We start from the raw sequence: 16622 nt of genomic DNA, 5'->3' as shown, positions 1-16622 counted from the left end.
GTCATTTGCTTTCAATGCAGCATTTTTTTAAATTATTTGAAAGTACATTACAGTGCCAATAATTTTCACTTTTTAAAAATTAAATGTACCTGAAAAAAATCTCACAGATGATGCCAGTGGATGCATTTAAGTCCTATAAAAACATAGTAGATATCTATAAAACAAGAGCCCTGTTGCACTGGGATTTTGCCCATTTCAGATTGCATAAATGTTATTCTATGCAACAGAAAATAAGAGCTTCTGCACACAGCCCTATAGGGTGTATGTAGACAACAGAACAGAACATAGAACATATTTAGCATGTTTAATTAATGTAAATTAACAGCAAGTGAATAAACCACAACTCTGATTGGATGTAATTTGCACCATATTAACTATATATGTTTTTTCTTTTACATTTTAACAGCATATATATATATTAGCAACAGTACCAGCTTTCAGCCCAACACCTATGCATGGAGAGCGGACCAAAAAGTAGGTGCAGAGTGGGAGCTCTTTCTTTTCTCCTTTCATTTATAGCTGTGTCAGAAATTATCTTTGGCTCACTCTTCCATGCCATGAATACCAGCTCCTCTGGTTTACTGAAGTCCTTTGGAATTTTCTAGAAGATCCCTGTGTGTTTCTCTCCGTAGAAGGTAATATGTTACTGAAACATTTTTCTGCATGGATCGATTGAAAATTAAGTCGTATTTTTCTCTGATTTAAGCAGTAGAAAGATATAAACAACATTTTGACTGAGAGATTTGTTTGCAATGCTGTTTGTGGTCCTTCTGCGTGACATTTGAGACAGAAAACTAGGCATATGTGCTGTCTATGAGCATCCTCAACACAAAAATATAAGTAATGCCATTCATTTGAAGCCAAGCACACTCTTTTCCACAAAAAAAAACTGTGTCCTCCATGCAGTGAGAATGAATCAAATCACTTGAATAAAGATCTTTATTATTATAATGTTACGTAACTTTACAGATTTGGATTTCATTAGATTAAACATGTATTATGTAATAGGAATAAAACATGTTAGTTGCATTATATTATCTCTGTCAAGAATAAGAGCCACTACCATACATTTAAATAATCTGATATGCTCTAGAAATACCTCTCAGAATTGGTTAATGTTATGAAGAGTTTCATTCCAAAATGAGATATCCAACATTTGAAAAATGTGACTCTTTCTGTGGTAAAATGATTGCTGGCATGTAAGTAAACCCTTTATTTTCAAAATGGGGGGGGGCATTTCTGAGCATGTAATGAAATGCGTTTAGATTAAAAAAAAGAAAGCGAAGAACATCCAGTGACATTTTCCACCCCCAAAATGAATATTCGACATTTTGGAATGAACCCTTACAACTATAGCCACATAAATCACAGTCTCATCAGCGCATGCAGATATCTCTTAAAGTCCCCATGAAACGACCTCACATGACCTCGACTTCCTGTCAAATATCTTAAACAGTGACGTCATCCTGCACCAGTGGCTATAAATCAAAATCTCAGCCAATAAAAACCTTCAGAAATCTTTAATCATCCTCTCTCATCCACTTCATCCCTTCAAAATAAAAGTGCATTTCTCTCCCAAAGTGATATTGTGCTGGTTTGCACTTTTGAATGATCCTTCCCTGCACCGCATCCCGCCCAAACTTCCTGTTTTAACTGGAAATACATCAAATCAAGAAAGTAAGAGTCCATTTCATGGGGTCTTTAAGCAGCAACAACAGGTTAGTCTGAAACAAACCAATGCACAATAATAATAAATCATCAAAAGTAATGTTAGCTGGGGGATTCGCCTTGGCCAGCTTGTGTATTTGACTGAATCGACTCTATGGATGGCGGTCAAGTCAGATGACCTCTCACGCCGCCTCGCCGGCGCTCAGATGTCCCTGCCGCAGTCAGGGCACAGGATGTCGTCCCGGGCCGTCAGGAATCCTCGTCCCACCAGAGACACGGAGCATTTTTTGCAGTTGAAGCAGTCGTTGTGCCACTGGCGCTCCTCGAATGAGATATACTTGCTGCCTCCCAGGCCTGAAAGCAAAAAGCACCGGAGAAAAGCCGCAGAGGTTTACAAAAGGGGGAACAAAGCGAGCTTGTCTGTGATGGTCTCCTGATCGCCGTAATGTGATAATCCTCTAATCGACATTGATTGAATACACAAGATGGAACAGGAAGCACATGACCTGGGAGTGGATCCAAGCACCGCACTTATGTTAAAAGAAAATGCCGGTGTCATTTAACGCTGCGGTCCATATATTTCCATCTATGTCGAGTCTATGTTTTCCCAAGTCATGAGTTACTGTATGTTTTTTAACCCCATGAACTCTGATTTCGATTTAAATGTCCTTTTAAGTTGATTTAAAGGTAGAAAAAACATTTTTTCCATAGGGCAGGACAGTGTCTCATTCATATTGTGTCACACTGAAGCTCCATCACACTGAGGAAATATTCAAAAACAAGATGCTGTTGTTTTATGGCTGCAGCATCACATCAAATAGAAAAGATCTGCATGTCATGTGCATCATTTTAGACACATTTCCCTGAAATCCAGCAGCACATGTCTGGGATCTTTGGAAACCTCAGGATCTCCGCTAGAATTTAAAATAAAATTGAGTGGGTTTGAACAAAGCTGAGTTGCACAACATACATTTGTAACGATCAACCGACTGAACAGACCGGAAGAGGTTAACATTCACTTGTTTTACGTCATTTTTAAATTCCAAATTTTACAGTGTCAAACATAACAAATCAAATCAGTCAGTCAAATCAAACCCTGTCAACCAGCTGATAATGCCCAGAGTAAAAAGACAAGGATGTGATATTAAGGTTTTGGAGCTTAGGCTCATCTAAAGATGCTTGTGATCTTGAAACCTAACCTGAAGTGAAGATATACCTCTAAACAGCCTGCATAGCGCCCAAAACACCACAATTTATAATTTTAGCAACCTTCTCTTGGTACTGTCATCTTATAGCTGGTGCTATTAACATTTTTTTTCACAGATTTACACAGATTTTAAGCTTGAAAAAGACTTGTATTTGTATTTGTGTATTTGTAATTTGGGTAAACACTGCAGTAAACCATCACTTAGTTGATGAAAGGAAGCTGGTTGTTGCTCTTTTTATTGCGAAGAGACAAGTCGGACAGCTTTGCAGTCTGGGACATTTCATTTCTCTGCACCGGTTTGGTTGGAGTTGTTCCCAACTTGTGAACTTGAGAACATGTGAAGTTCTCAACGTGGTCAGGAACATGTAATGCCGCACCGTTTCCAAACAGAACAAAGAGGGAAACAAAGAGTCGGCCTTGTTCAGAGAGCTTCCCTGCAGCAGACATCAAAAGTGGTTTTATTGATTGAGTGCTTACTGTATTTTGGCAAGTGAACACTAAATTTGTACAACTAGGATTTGTTTTATCTTCTTTCCTGCTGCTGGAAACTGTCAATGGGCCTTACAGGAGGCTGTCTGTCCCCCTGCCAGCCCATCCTCTCTCATTTTTTATTTACTTTTATTTCTTAACCCCTCTGGCTGTGTGGCTCAACATTTTCAACTGCCTCAGGCTGCATGCTTACTCGTTTTCAGATTTTTTTTTTTTTTTTTAAAAGTAGCACTAGAAATAATCGCCTCCCACAAACTGACACCATTGTATACATGACAATACAAAAGCAAACACGGTTAAATTCAAGTGTACTTCTTATTTGACTGGCATTTTCCCTGTTCATGTGTGACCCATGTGGATGTGTAGCTTTACCGCTGATAGGGGTGGTGCAGTAAGCACACTTCTTAGCAAACAGGTTGCAGAAGCAGTTGAGGCAGTAGGCGAAGTCGTCCCGGGAGGTGAACCGCTGGCCGGACAGCTGCTGTTTGCATCCGGTGCAAACAAAGCACTCCTTATGCCAGGGCTGGTCACGATAGGTCACTCCTCCACTGGTGATTGGCTAGAAGATACAGACCAATCAGTGACAGGCTCTCATTAGTGCAAAGGTAAACATGAACAACTCAGATCACACACAGGAGTCTTTCCTATATTCCCAGGATCCTGTGTTCCCAGGGCCCCATGATCAAAGGGTCCTATGATCAAAGCGTCCTATTATCAAAGGGTCTTATGTTCCAAAGGATCCTATGATCAAAGGGTCCTATGTTCCCAGGATCCTATGATCCCAGGGTCCTATGTTCCTAGGATCTTATGTTCCCAGGATCATATGATCCCAGGGTCCTATGTTCCTAGGATCTTATGTTCCCAGGGTCCTATAATCCCAAAGTCCTATGTTCCCAGGGCCCTATATTCCTAGAGTCAATGATCTAAATGTCCTATATTCCCAGGACCCTATTTTCCTGGGGTCTTTTGATCCCAATGTCCTATGTTTTCAGGGTACTATGTTTCCAGGGTCCTATGTTCCTAGGACATTATGTTCCCAGGGTCCCATAATCCCAATGTCCTATGTTCCCAGGGCCCTATTTTCCTGGGGTCCTTTGATCCCAATGTCCTATGTTTCCAGGGTACTATGTTTCCAGGGTCCTATGTTCCCCACCTCTATAGAGCACATAATGGGAGCCTGAAAAAGATGTTCCCCAGCTCTGTATTCGCTGGGTTAAAGTTAGGGTTAGGTTACATTCAGACCTTTATTTATTTAATCAGGGAGGTCCACTGAGAGCCAGCTCTCCTTTTCAAAGACTCCCTGATGACATACAATTATGGTGTAATAGTCACAATATAAGAGCAATATAAAAGACTATGAATCAATGAAATACATATTTATGAAGAAAAAAAAATACAAGAACAAAATAAAGGCAGTGAAGGGCAGGGTTAGGGTTAATGTGTGTGGACAGAGTATTGATTGAACTGGAAAACACAGGAGCCTGGGAATATACAGCCTTGGGAATATCGATATTCTTCCCACGCACAAAGATAAGCCCATCTTAAAACTGGTGATACATGACAGTTTGCTCCCTTTGAATGTTCTGTAAGTCCTTTAGTGGCAAACATAAACTTTATTGCTTTATTAATAATATCAACCTGACTTTACTTCCCTTATACATTACCTTTCCACATCGTGCACTTATTAGATTATGAATCATGTTTCAGGCATATGATTTCCACTATCATACAGAAAAGCATTGTCTCCTCCCTATAGGTCTGCCAGAATCAAATACATCACATTGCTGCCTGTTTCCATACCTTCCTCTTGTCAAAGTGGTTAATATTTCCCAATTACGCTGAAATAAATCTGGAGCATCATCTGACTGATGATGCTTCGGCAACTGTAGGGGAACGCTACAGTAATATTCAAATTCTGTAAATGCCGTTAAAGGTGACCACATTTCCCTTAAACCCTGTTCCATCACTTAGTTTCCTCTGAAGAGCCAGGGAAATAAAGTTGAACGTGAGGCTGGAAATATTTAGTTACTGTACAGTGGTGGAAAAGGAATAAAGTTGTATTAGTTGTAAAGTAAAAACCTCTTCTTCCTGTTCTGTGCTGTAAATCAACGCAACAGGTTTCCCTCCACATCTGACTAGTTGACAATGAAAAATTTTATGTGGAGGCTGCAAGAATCTTCTCAGCAGTGATTTTTTTGTTTGTTTATAGTCATGATACTGTTGTCTCAGAATTAACCAGTGCACAAAATTCCCTTCATTTCATTAAAAACATGCCTGAGGAAGGTCAGTGTATCAAGACGTTGCATGAATAAAAAGTTGTAGTGCAGTTGGTGTTTTGGAGCGTAGCATCTTTTCGCAAATTTCTGACATTGTTCCTGCATTCGTCAATCAGTTGTGCATAAGAGCCATTTGTTTCATTTAAAAAATAATTGAAAATCGCAGCGTTGGCCTGTGAAGATGCAATTATTTTTCTGTTAGCATAGAGTCTCATCTTTAAAAATAAATAAAAGAAAATAATGTAAAAAAAAAAAAAAAAAAAAAAACATAAAAAACAAGACTAATCCTAACACTGAAATCTAAAAAAAATAAAAATAAAAATAAAATAAATTAATAACAACAACAACAATAATAATAATAATGACCTACAGAACAGAAGCAAGAGGAAGTCAAAGACAAGAAAAAATAAATTATGAAAGAATATATAAAATATTTTAAAATTGCTATGAGACCCCAAAGAAATAATAGAATAGTGAAATTTAATAACGCAATAGTGGCAGTTTCATTTGGGTTTCAGAGGGTTACTAAGCTGATGGTTTCTGATGTCAACATGCTCTGAGTTTCTATTTCTATCTTGGCGTGTGATGACAGTAGAGCCCGACGGAAACGCCAGGCCGTTCTTGCTGACTGTTGCCGGCTTGGCCTCGGGCGTGCCGGATCACTGCTGCCTCACCTACCAGCGTTTTGTTCTCCGACGCCTGCAGCTCCTGCCTGCCTGACCATCTGTCTCCTGAAGACGACAGCCACACTGCAGCTCATTTTCATGCACATTATGGCCAGGATGCCCTGTTGCCCTGTTGTCTCGTGTCCCCTTCGCTCCTGATATCCTGCTGTCTCCGTGCGACAGTGTCTCTTCACCTGGGAGACTTATTCATTTCTCACCTGTGGCGGTCACGCTGTGCTGATGTTTGTGTCTCCGCTCCTCAGATTCAAATGATCCACTTTAACCTGCTTCTCATGTGAGATTGATTCAACCCCCCTGAAACCCATGAGCTCATGGATGCACTTTTATTTTGACAGGTTTCATTTAAAAAAAAAAAAACTCTCTCTTTTTTTTCCAATATCTATGTATATATGAAAAACACTACTTTGGCCTATGATGCATGTGTTTTCATTTTTATCTCTTTTCTTTGTTAGAAAGCATTGAGTCTCGCGTTTTTTAGATATTTTTCATAAATTTTATGAATGTATTTAATATTTGTACATCAGTGTCTACCTTTGTTTGATTTTTTTTCTCTTGTCCAGGATATTTATTTATTTATTTATTCATTATGATTGTGATTATGATTATTATTATGATTATTATTATATGCTTAATATTTTAATATTAACTTTATGTTCTAAAATGTTTTTGAGAAAATGAAGGGAATGTTTTTCAGATGGTTAAATCAAACCTAAAAAATAAAAGCCTCCTGGGGTTCAGAGGCTTAATTAGCATACCGAGTCAGTCCTCAGAGACCTGATGTGTAACCCCGTTAACAACTTTAAATAAAGCTTGCAAGAACATCGCAGGGTTACAGGAGGTGATGTTGTCATAAGTCAATCATAAAAAAAAAAAAAAAAACATGACTTGGAGCCGGCCAAGTTGGTGGCAGCGTGCACAAGCAGTCGACTGCTGATTGCGTGGTGCGTTTGTTTTGTCTACCTTCTTGCAGTGGACGCACTGCAGGGCGAACTGCTTCTCGTAGCAGGGCAGGCAGTACTGGTTGCTCTCCCTCTGGACGAAGCTCCTGGTGCCGATGGGCTGCTGGCAGCGCTGACAGATGAAGCAGTTCTCATGCCAACTATTGCCCCGGTGCTCCATCTTTCTAGAGCCTGGGACACACACACACACACACACACACACAGAGGAAGAGGTGTTCCAGATTAGAGAGAGGATTCTGGGATTTACCTCTGCGACTCTGCAGTGTGCTCAAATTTAAAAAAAAAAAAAAAAAAAAGAGAGAAAAAAAAAAAGACATTTTTCAGCTGATCCCCAGTTGAGTAACTCTGTCATTCCAGGCGCATTAGGGACAGAAACGTCTTTATTGGAGCGGGGTGGCAAAACAAAACTACATTTATAGATACAGCTCATAATTATTTTCACCTGACCCTACCCTTACTTCTGAAAAAAAAAAAAAGAAAAGAAGTGGCAGTGCCCTCTCCGCTCATTGAATTAGCTTGATAAATGGGATAAACAACCACTAGCTGCAGTGTGTGTGTGTGTGTGTGTGTGAGTGTGTGTGTGTGTGTGTGTGTGTGTGTGTGTGAGTGTGTGTGTGTGTGCAGTTTGTAGAAGAGCCAGACGTATGCTTCCCTTTAAGGCTCCTCCACGCCATACAAACGCAATGAGGAGCTCCATTTTTTCATCTCAAGCTTAAAGGGATAGTTCACCCATTTTGATAAATTTGTGACATTATTTCCTTTTCCCCCCGGCTGTTATGCAGGATGGTGGCAGTGCTGTCTTCCTCACATTGCTACTGAGTGCTGGATACTGCCTGGATGCTACAAATGCTAAATGTTAGTTACTACAGTTATTAATTGGGAACTATTTCTTGTGCGGTCTATAAGCTCTCTGTGCAGGTCCTCATTTGCTACGGTGGCTGGCAGGTGCCTGAAAGGTTAGGATAGAGGGGCACAGAGGAAAAGAAGAAGCCACCAGAAAACATTACCTGCCAGCTTTCTTCTTCTGTGGAGAAAGTTCTTATTTTTGTGTGCTGAGCAAAGAAAACAAAACAACAGCAAACAGAGGAGTGGTACAGGACTGGAACAGTTATAAACAAAACTATTTTCACGGATATTTGGTAGCCGTATGCGCTTTTTTGTTTAAAAAAGGTTAAAAAAGCAAAACGAATGGATTAAGGCGGTTAGGAAGGGAAGTGAAATAACGTCAGATTTCCCTTTAAAACCTGACAGATTTGCAAATAAAAGCCGTCACTTCCTCTGTGTTTCATAGAAAAAGGCGTGTCGGGGGGCCACCTACCAGGCATGATGGTCTTCAGGCACTCGTGGCACTTGGCGGAGTACTCGTTGGAGTAGCACTCGACGCACATGAGCATGTCGTCCCGGGTGGCGAAGGGCCGATCCACGAGGGAGCGGGTGCACCTGGAGCACAGGAAGCATTCGTCGTGCCAGTGGCGGTCCTTGTACGACAGATCCTGCAGAGCCGCAGAACAGAGGCAGGGTTTGGTTTGGTTAAAATCGCTTCCAGACAACCAGCCGACCGCGGGCAGTGAATGCAACACACCCAACTGTACTGTATAAAACCAGCCATGTGGCGAGGTGAGCGACAGAAATGGAGGCTGCCGGTGGAGATATCGCTTTCCCCCCCATCTGATATGACCTAAATCTAACATCAAGTGTTAAGGTGAACAGATTTTTGGGAGCAAAACCAGGCATATTTGTGATTTTCTGCCAAAAAATAACACAGTGGGCATGCATGTTTCACAATCAAACACAGAAAATCAGAAGTCTAACCTTTAAATACATCACTTTAATCATTTTAAATTGAGTTTTCTCCTTTTATTTTATTTTATTTTATTTATTGCTAATTTTCAGGTAGTTCTTTTTTTTATTTGATTATTGTTTTTTTCTTTTTTACTTGATCAATAGATTTCTAAGATGTTAAAAGGCAACTCTCTGCTCATTTTCGTGTAAATAGTTTTTGCTCATTTTCTCTCATTCTGTTATGTTTGGCTGGTTTGCTTATTGATTTATCCTGATTTATGAGCAGAATTTCATTCGTGGGTGCTGAGATGAAATTACAAATCACAAGCTCTCTCCTAGTGATACCAGCGCTGCCTGGACTCATTTCTGGCCTCAGTCGGGCACAAAGCATCAAATCTGTGGACACCTGGTCACCCTAAGGTGCTCTTATGTGGTTAAACTAGGCAGCTTATTCATGTGCATTTGAACCAGTGGTTTGTTGGAAAGGGTTTGCACGCTCTGTCAGCTTCAGTCAGATGAACGCAGGTAAAAAAAAAAAAAAAGAGAGCATACCTTGCTGGTGCAGCCGATGCGTTTGTGGCACACTTCGCAGGTGCTGGAGTAGAGTTTCTCGTAACAGCAGATGCAGTATGGGCTCTCGTCCCGCAGGATGTACTTCTGCCCGAACAGAGACAGCCGGCACTCCTTGCACTCGTAGCGCTCTGACATTTTGTCTCAGGTCTCCCCTCGCGCCCCACTGTCCTGTCAGGGGGAAGACAAAGACGTTTTTAGGTGTTCCCGTTTCACTGACACGGTTATGAAAGCTAAATCATGCAAATATGGCATCTTTTCACACTGATTATCCAAAAAGGGGTGTTTCAAACTGCACCCTCAGTGGAGGTCTGCAGTCTGCTCACTGTCATTTTGTTTGACTTTGGTTGTGCTTGCAAAAGGCACACATGCAGTAAGTCCAATCTATAGTACTTTTGATACTTTTGATTGTACTTGAAGTATACTTTAAGTAAAGTGATTTGTTGTGACTTAAAGGTACAGTTAAAGTACACGTCACAGTAAGTTCAAATACTCAAGCCTCAAAACTGAAGAGTGACGCTGATGCAAAATATTATTTAAGGTCCAAATTCAAGCATTTTGCCAGCACCACTGTCTTCATCACAGCAATAATGATGCGTTTTAAAACACTGGTGCACTTACTGAACCATAAGTGTGCACGAAAAACATCAAGGATACAAAAGAGAAAAAACGCTAATTTAAATCATTTACATAAAAAGACAATGGAGCGGTGCCTTTATAACGGCACCATAACAGAAAGCAATACAAGGGTCATCTAGACAAGACGAAAGGCGGCAAACAACAATAATATGATGCAGGGAAGGTGTCATATAATTAGTGTATAACAGTGAAATACATATTTTGCTCACAATGTTGGAGTATTCCTGTAAAGAAGGACTAAGTAGGATTACAGATTACTGAGGAGAAAGTGGATATATTGCTTTTTTTTCTTTTTTTTTTCAAAGGGCTGAAGGGTATGCTCTAAATTACCTGAGAAAGAGGTGTTTACCTTCTACTACTCCACTGTTTTGCCCTTTTTACCCTCCGGACAGTTATGTGGTAAATTAAACGAATGAGAGTAAAATAAATGAGTGTGTGAGGTAAACAGACAAGTGTACTAAAACTACACAGATAAAAACTGCGTCAGCCCCATCAAGTGCGCATACTTGCCGTGCACTTTTAACCAAGTTAGCTCTCAAGCTCATTTCAACACTCATAAACCAATATAATCTGATAGAGCTCATGAGAAAATGTATATGGCTCTTTGGGATAAAGTCCGTCGTATTGTTGGTGACCCTGGTGAACCACATGCCGCCGCTGAATGAACAATTCGTGTCACCAGTTTATCATAAGAACAACGTTTACCTAATTTCCCATTAACAGTGTGACCAACCACCTTCAGATCACAAGGCCAAATAATCACATCATGTCTCCATTAACGTTTTCCAGGCCATTGAGCTTAACAAAAGTTGTACTTAGCGATACTAAGACTCCTTTTGTGGCCCGAGAGGCAGGAGGCATCCTCAACTAATTGGGAGCTATACACAACTAATTAGGCAAAGGTATGTTGGAGACTGCCCCCGGAATAGCCCAAATCGTGGAGTAAATGCCTCTCATTTTATTAATACGCATAATGTGACACTGTAAATCTGGTTTATTTGCCTTAAAAGGGTTCAGACATCCTGTACACGCAGAATCGGCCCCCAAAAAATTCAACGGCACCATCCGTGAGGAGAGGTCAGAAGGTGAAACGGAAAAAGACGACAATGTGGACGCGGAGAAAGACAGGAAGAAAGAAGGTGGTGAAGACGATGAAGGAGAACAGGAGGAGGGATAAGTAAAAGAGGAAGAAGATGGTGATGATAATGAAGTAGAAAAGAAAATAAAAAAATGAAATTAAAGGAAGGGATTGACGAGTAACAGGAGGAAAGGAGGACTTTAAGTAAGTTGAGGGAGAGGAGGAGATGAAGAAGAAGGGAGAGAAGGTGGGGAGGAGATTTGCCTCAGTGGATTAGTGCTGTCTGTCTCTGTCTGCTGGAACAAAGACTGAACGCCGTAAACATTAATCCCGGCAGCGCGAGCCGCAGAAAAGAAATGAAGACGTCTGCCTAATCTCATCTATCTGCTGTCTGATCTGCTGCCAGCTCAGTCACTTCACGTGCAAAACACGCATCTCCCCAAAAAACATCGAGCAGAAATACAGTTTCAATCAACTTCTGACATTTTATCCTCACAAATACCGAATGCACTCCTGCTGGTCTGAAACGCATGGCGTGTGTATTTCCTGAATCATTAGATCAGACCTAATTATCATCTTCGAAAAGCGTTGAAGAGCATCCTGCTGAACGTCTGCAGAAGCTGCTCCTGCTGGTTCAGACGACTGGAAGCTTCTTCAAAAGGGGAAAAATCAAAAGGAAAGGGAAAAAACTGACTCCTCAGGTAGTTTAATCTACATCTGTTAACATCTTTCATGCCACAGAGAGGCCCCTCCTCGAGCTGCACCATTGGTAATGAATGGGAAGTTGACATGGGAAATGCCTGCAGTGTTTTTTTTTGTTTTTTTTTTTCCCCATTGTCCTTGTTGAAGAGCGGCAAAATAAAGATCTTTTTTGGAGAAATCCAACACTGAATGAGTCTGAGTCTGAGTGACACACCTTACTGAAAAGTGCATGTGTAAAGATTCACGTCGAGCTTTGGGCAGCTGTATTTGGAGAGCTAACCGGACACACCAAGGGGTAAGTTGTAATTTCATCCAGTTAGCGAGTTAACTAATGCCCGGGCACTGAAGGCCAAAAGCTTTCTAACAAACAGCGTCAGGGCAAATGAAAGCGCCTGGCTGCATTCCCAGGTGAGTGTGAAACCTCAGAGAAGAACCCGCCCCATCTCCATCATCACGTCCATTTGCCTAGTCGTGTTACCTTGACATTTTACACTAAAATGTCACTTTAAACCAAAAATGGCATTAAAATGTAAAATAAAATGTCTCTTTGGGCACCAGTCTCTCTATTCGCCCTCTCCAGGCCCTTTGTACCCTCTATTGGTATTTTGTGCCCCTCTATTGGCCCTTTATACCCCTCTATCAGAATTTGTACCCCTCTATTGGTCCTTTGTACCCTCTATTGGTATTTTGTACCCCTCTATTTGCTCTCTATCCACCCTCTGTACCACCTTTTTGGCCCTTTGTACCCCTCTATCAGCCCTTGTACCCCTCTATTGGTCCTTTATACCTCTCTATCAGAATTTGTACCCCTCTATTGGTCCTTTATACCCCTCTATTTGCCTGCTGTACCTGTCAATACACAATCACTTCTGTCTTGAGTGAGTTTCATGACCCGTGAGTTATTAAAACCCCACTATGCTATATATTTTTTTGTAAAGTCCTTGAGTGTCAGGGGGAAATTTAGCATTTTTTCTTAATCCCCGACAAAGCATGACTCCCTCGGGGAGGGCAGGGAGTTTCTCATCCACTTTCTCCCTTTTTGAAAGACCTGAGCAAGCAGCTCCACATAATCCCCTAAACCTCCACAGAAACCCCGGATTATGTTCGGCTAATCGTGAGGAATTTAGTGATATCATGATTTTTAGGAAACAAAATCTGTCGCGGCGTTGCACTTTGACCAAAGCGCCTCAGTCCAGTGGAGGTTGACAAACAGATTCAGTAATTACAGTGAATTAGCTGACTTTATGTTAAGAGTGTTAATTAGCTGATGTGAACAGTTAAGCCGACATCATGAACCAGTTTTGGCTTTGATTTTCCAAAGTATCTGCTATTCTTCCTGTAGAAAAATGCCGATAATGACTAATAACATCATCTAATAATATCATCAAGCTACTTTAACAGCATCCAGGGCTTCCAAACTATTTAAAATAAGTGGATACTGAAACGAGGCGCGGCCCATGGATCCCCAACTCATCCGTGTTCACTCTCCTGGGCTAATCTGAGGCTCCTGCACCATGTGATTCATTTGGTTTTTCAATTTCAGCCGGTGACTAATGCATATGCCAATGCCCTCCAAACAATCATCAATCCCGCATTAGCACGGCTATAGATTACCTGGCGGAGACGTTTAGTGGAACTCAAAGAGCTCTCTGATTAGTCACACAATACACATAATAATTATGTCAGCAGCCATTCAATTAAAGCCACGGCAACATAAAATAAAATTACACCTGCAAGCTGCTGACACACCTTTTTTTTTTTTTTTACTGGAAATAAAGACACCAGAAAATTCAGAGTTTGCTGTGTATCAATGGCTGGAAATCCAAACATGTACCACTGTGCCGAGGGCGAGTTCAAAAACGCCATCAGAAGGGACGAGGGAGGCTGCACAACAGCACGACTCAGCATCAGATGTCACCAAATGAAAAAAAAAAAAAAAAAAAAAAAAAAAAAAAAGCACAGCGAGAAGCTCAGATAATGCTGTTTTGATTTGCCGGCGTGCAAAAACATGAAAAGATGGAAAAAAAATGTTTACAGGCGAGTGTTTCAGCCAATCAGGCCAGCATTAACTCTGCGCTCCTCTGATGTGGTTTCTTGGCAAATTCACCGACATTTAACAAACACGAAACTTATTTCTGTGTTCAAGCCAGAGACAAATGGAAATGGAGACAAAAATCCGATTTGCAGGGGATTTTGTATTAAGTGAATAATGTGTAATTTAATTACCCTCCAACATCAGAGAGTGTGTGAGAGGCTTTTATACACGGGATGAATGAATTTTTTTTTCTAAAATATAAAAGATTTCACAATTCATTAGTTTCTGAATTGGTAAAGCAGAACATGACAGCTGCATTCAAAACCTTCCTCTGTGGTTTCATTTTGTCATGACAGGAGGAACGCAGAGGAAGAAGAAGAAGAAGAAGAAGAAGAAGAAGATGATGATGATGATGTTATATGCCAAGAAGAAGAAGATGGAGAAGAAGAAGAAGGAAGGGGAGAAGAAGAAGCAGAAGAAGAGGAAGAAGAACAAGAAGAAACACATTATATGCCAAGAAGAAGAAGAAGAACAGATGAAGATGTTATGTGCCAAGAAGAAGTTGTGTGCCAAGAGAAATGAAGAGAAGAAGAAAAGAAGAAGAAGAAGAAGAAGATGATGATGATGAAGTTGCAGTTGCAGTAGAGGAAGGAGAGAAGGAGTTATATGCCAAGAAGAAGAAGATGATGATGAAGAAGAATTTGTGTGACAAGAAGAAGAAGAAGAAGTAGAAGAAGAAGAAGAAGAAGAAGAAGAAGACGAAGACGAAGGAGAAGAATAGAGAGGAGAAGAAGAAGAAAGAAGAAGGAAGAGAAGAAGAAGAAAAGAAGAATAAGAAGAAGAAGAAAAATCATATGTCGAGAAGTAGTAGTAGTAGTAAGGAAGAAGAGGAGGAGGGAGAGAAGAAGAAGAAGCAGAAGAAGAAATTGTGCTCCAAAAGCGAATGACATCTGAAATCCTCCCTTAGCAGATTATGATATATTATTATTATTATTATTATTATTATTATTATTATTATTATTTGCCGTGGGATTTTTTTTCCTTCACAGATTAGAGACCAGGCAGAGCCGCACAGCTTAAAAACAAACAGCCACTACAACTCTGACAAACTAGGACAAATTACTGCAAACAAACAAAAAACTGGACCTCCTGAGTGAACGCTGGTCCTGTGTGATGAAAGCAGAGAGAGAGAGAGAGAGAGAGAGAGAGAGAGAGAGAGAGAGAGAGAGAGAGAGAGAGAGAGGAGCAGCAGGAGCAGCAGGAGACGTCTTACCTGTCCGAGCTGCCTGGGTACCAGTGGAGGAGCCCGTCTGCACACTGAGATCACAGCTGGCCGCCTCACTTTAGTCTGTCTGCTTTATTAAATTAGAGCAGGATCCGACCCATGCAGGGCGGGGGGGTCGGGGGGGGGTGAGAGGGGGGCGAGTGAGGGGGGGGGCCAGGGGGGCGGGGGGGTGGTGTGACCGCGGTGGGACGGTCGATTTATCTTGGGAAGCCTACAAATACCAGCTGAGGTCCCCGCTGCAAAAGGTGGAGCTCACAGAGGTTTGAACACTGCTGCAGGGTTAGGGTTTAAAGAGACGAGCAGAGAGCACACACACACACACACACACACACACACACACACACACATGCACGTACATTTGCACACACACTCAAAGAAAATTCACAGATTCTTTTGTGTTCATGAGAGTCAGTCAGCTGGCTTGGTGGTGTGTTAACTGGTCAATAATTCAGTCACACACACACTCTCTCTCTCTGTCTCTCTCTCTCTCTGTCTCTCTCTCTCACACACACACACACACATTAGTAATTACAGTCTCTCTGTGCTGCCTTCTGTATTTCACTCTCTGTTTGAGAAGTCTTTTTTCTGTCTCTCTCTCTCTCTCTCTCTCTCTCTCTCTCTCACACACACACACACACACACACCACAAACTGACACAAAAAATGGAAAAATAAATGTGCAAAGTGTGTAGTCACAAGTTCTTTCATGTTCCCTCCCCCCCCCCCACACACACACACACACACACACCAGTATGCACACACACACACACACACACACACACACACCAGTATATTTCTGTCAAATTAAGCAGGAAAAGTCCAGAGATGTCATGCAATTTAACTAAATATATTTCTGCTATCAAAACAGTCTCCACATTTATTTTAATATGCAGACCAGAAAGAAAAACAGAGACTTTTTTAGGCTACTTGCCAAGCAGCCTAACTGTACATATTCTCCTTATTAAAAAAAAAAAAAAGGGAGTGAATGAATAAATGAATGAATGAATGAATGAAAGAAACAGCTATGAATGAATAAAACCTGTATTGCCCTGCAGGAAACGTGTCTGCAGTTCAATGAGCAACATGAAAGCTGCCAAAACATGAACAGGGAACAAAAGATTAAACCAGCAATAAACATAAGGACACCTCCCGCCACAATAAAAGACACACAGACACAAGTCATCATCATCATCATCATCATCATCATCATCATCATCATCATCATCATCATCATCATCGTCACTATA

General features: G+C 41.0%; 1 protein-coding gene across 4 annotated transcripts in view; it reads right to left on the bottom strand.

The window, feature by feature from the left end:
- Positions 1–225: 225 nt before the first annotated feature.
- Positions 226–16622, bottom strand: part of LOC115372032 (four and a half LIM domains protein 2-like) — a 30751-nt gene continuing 14354 nt past the window's right edge. For 2 of the 4 annotated variants that reach the window (XM_030069732.1, XM_030069747.1), the window contains 5 exons: positions 9620–9808; positions 8604–8778; positions 7287–7456; positions 3737–3923; positions 964–2022 (listed from right to left, as the gene is read on the bottom strand). In XM_030069732.1, coding sequence (XP_029925592.1) covers positions 1871–2022; positions 3737–3923; positions 7287–7456; positions 8604–8778; positions 9620–9775 — 840 coding nt within the window. In that variant the 5' untranslated portion in view covers positions 9776–9808 and the 3' untranslated portion in view covers positions 964–1870. Of the gene's footprint in view, positions 238–963; positions 2023–3736; positions 3924–7286; positions 7457–8603; positions 8779–9619; positions 9809–15364; positions 15443–16622 lie in introns of those variants that run through there. The other 2 variants (XR_003929412.1, XM_030069740.1) reach the window with 2 other exon arrangements.

The sequence above is a fragment of the Myripristis murdjan genome, chromosome 2 (genome assembly GCF_902150065.1).
Source record: "Myripristis murdjan chromosome 2, fMyrMur1.1, whole genome shotgun sequence".
NCBI lineage: Eukaryota > Metazoa > Chordata > Actinopteri > Holocentriformes > Holocentridae > Myripristis > Myripristis murdjan.
The sequence above is the reverse complement of the archived record's forward strand: the minus strand, read 5'-3'. Positions and strand labels throughout refer to the sequence as shown.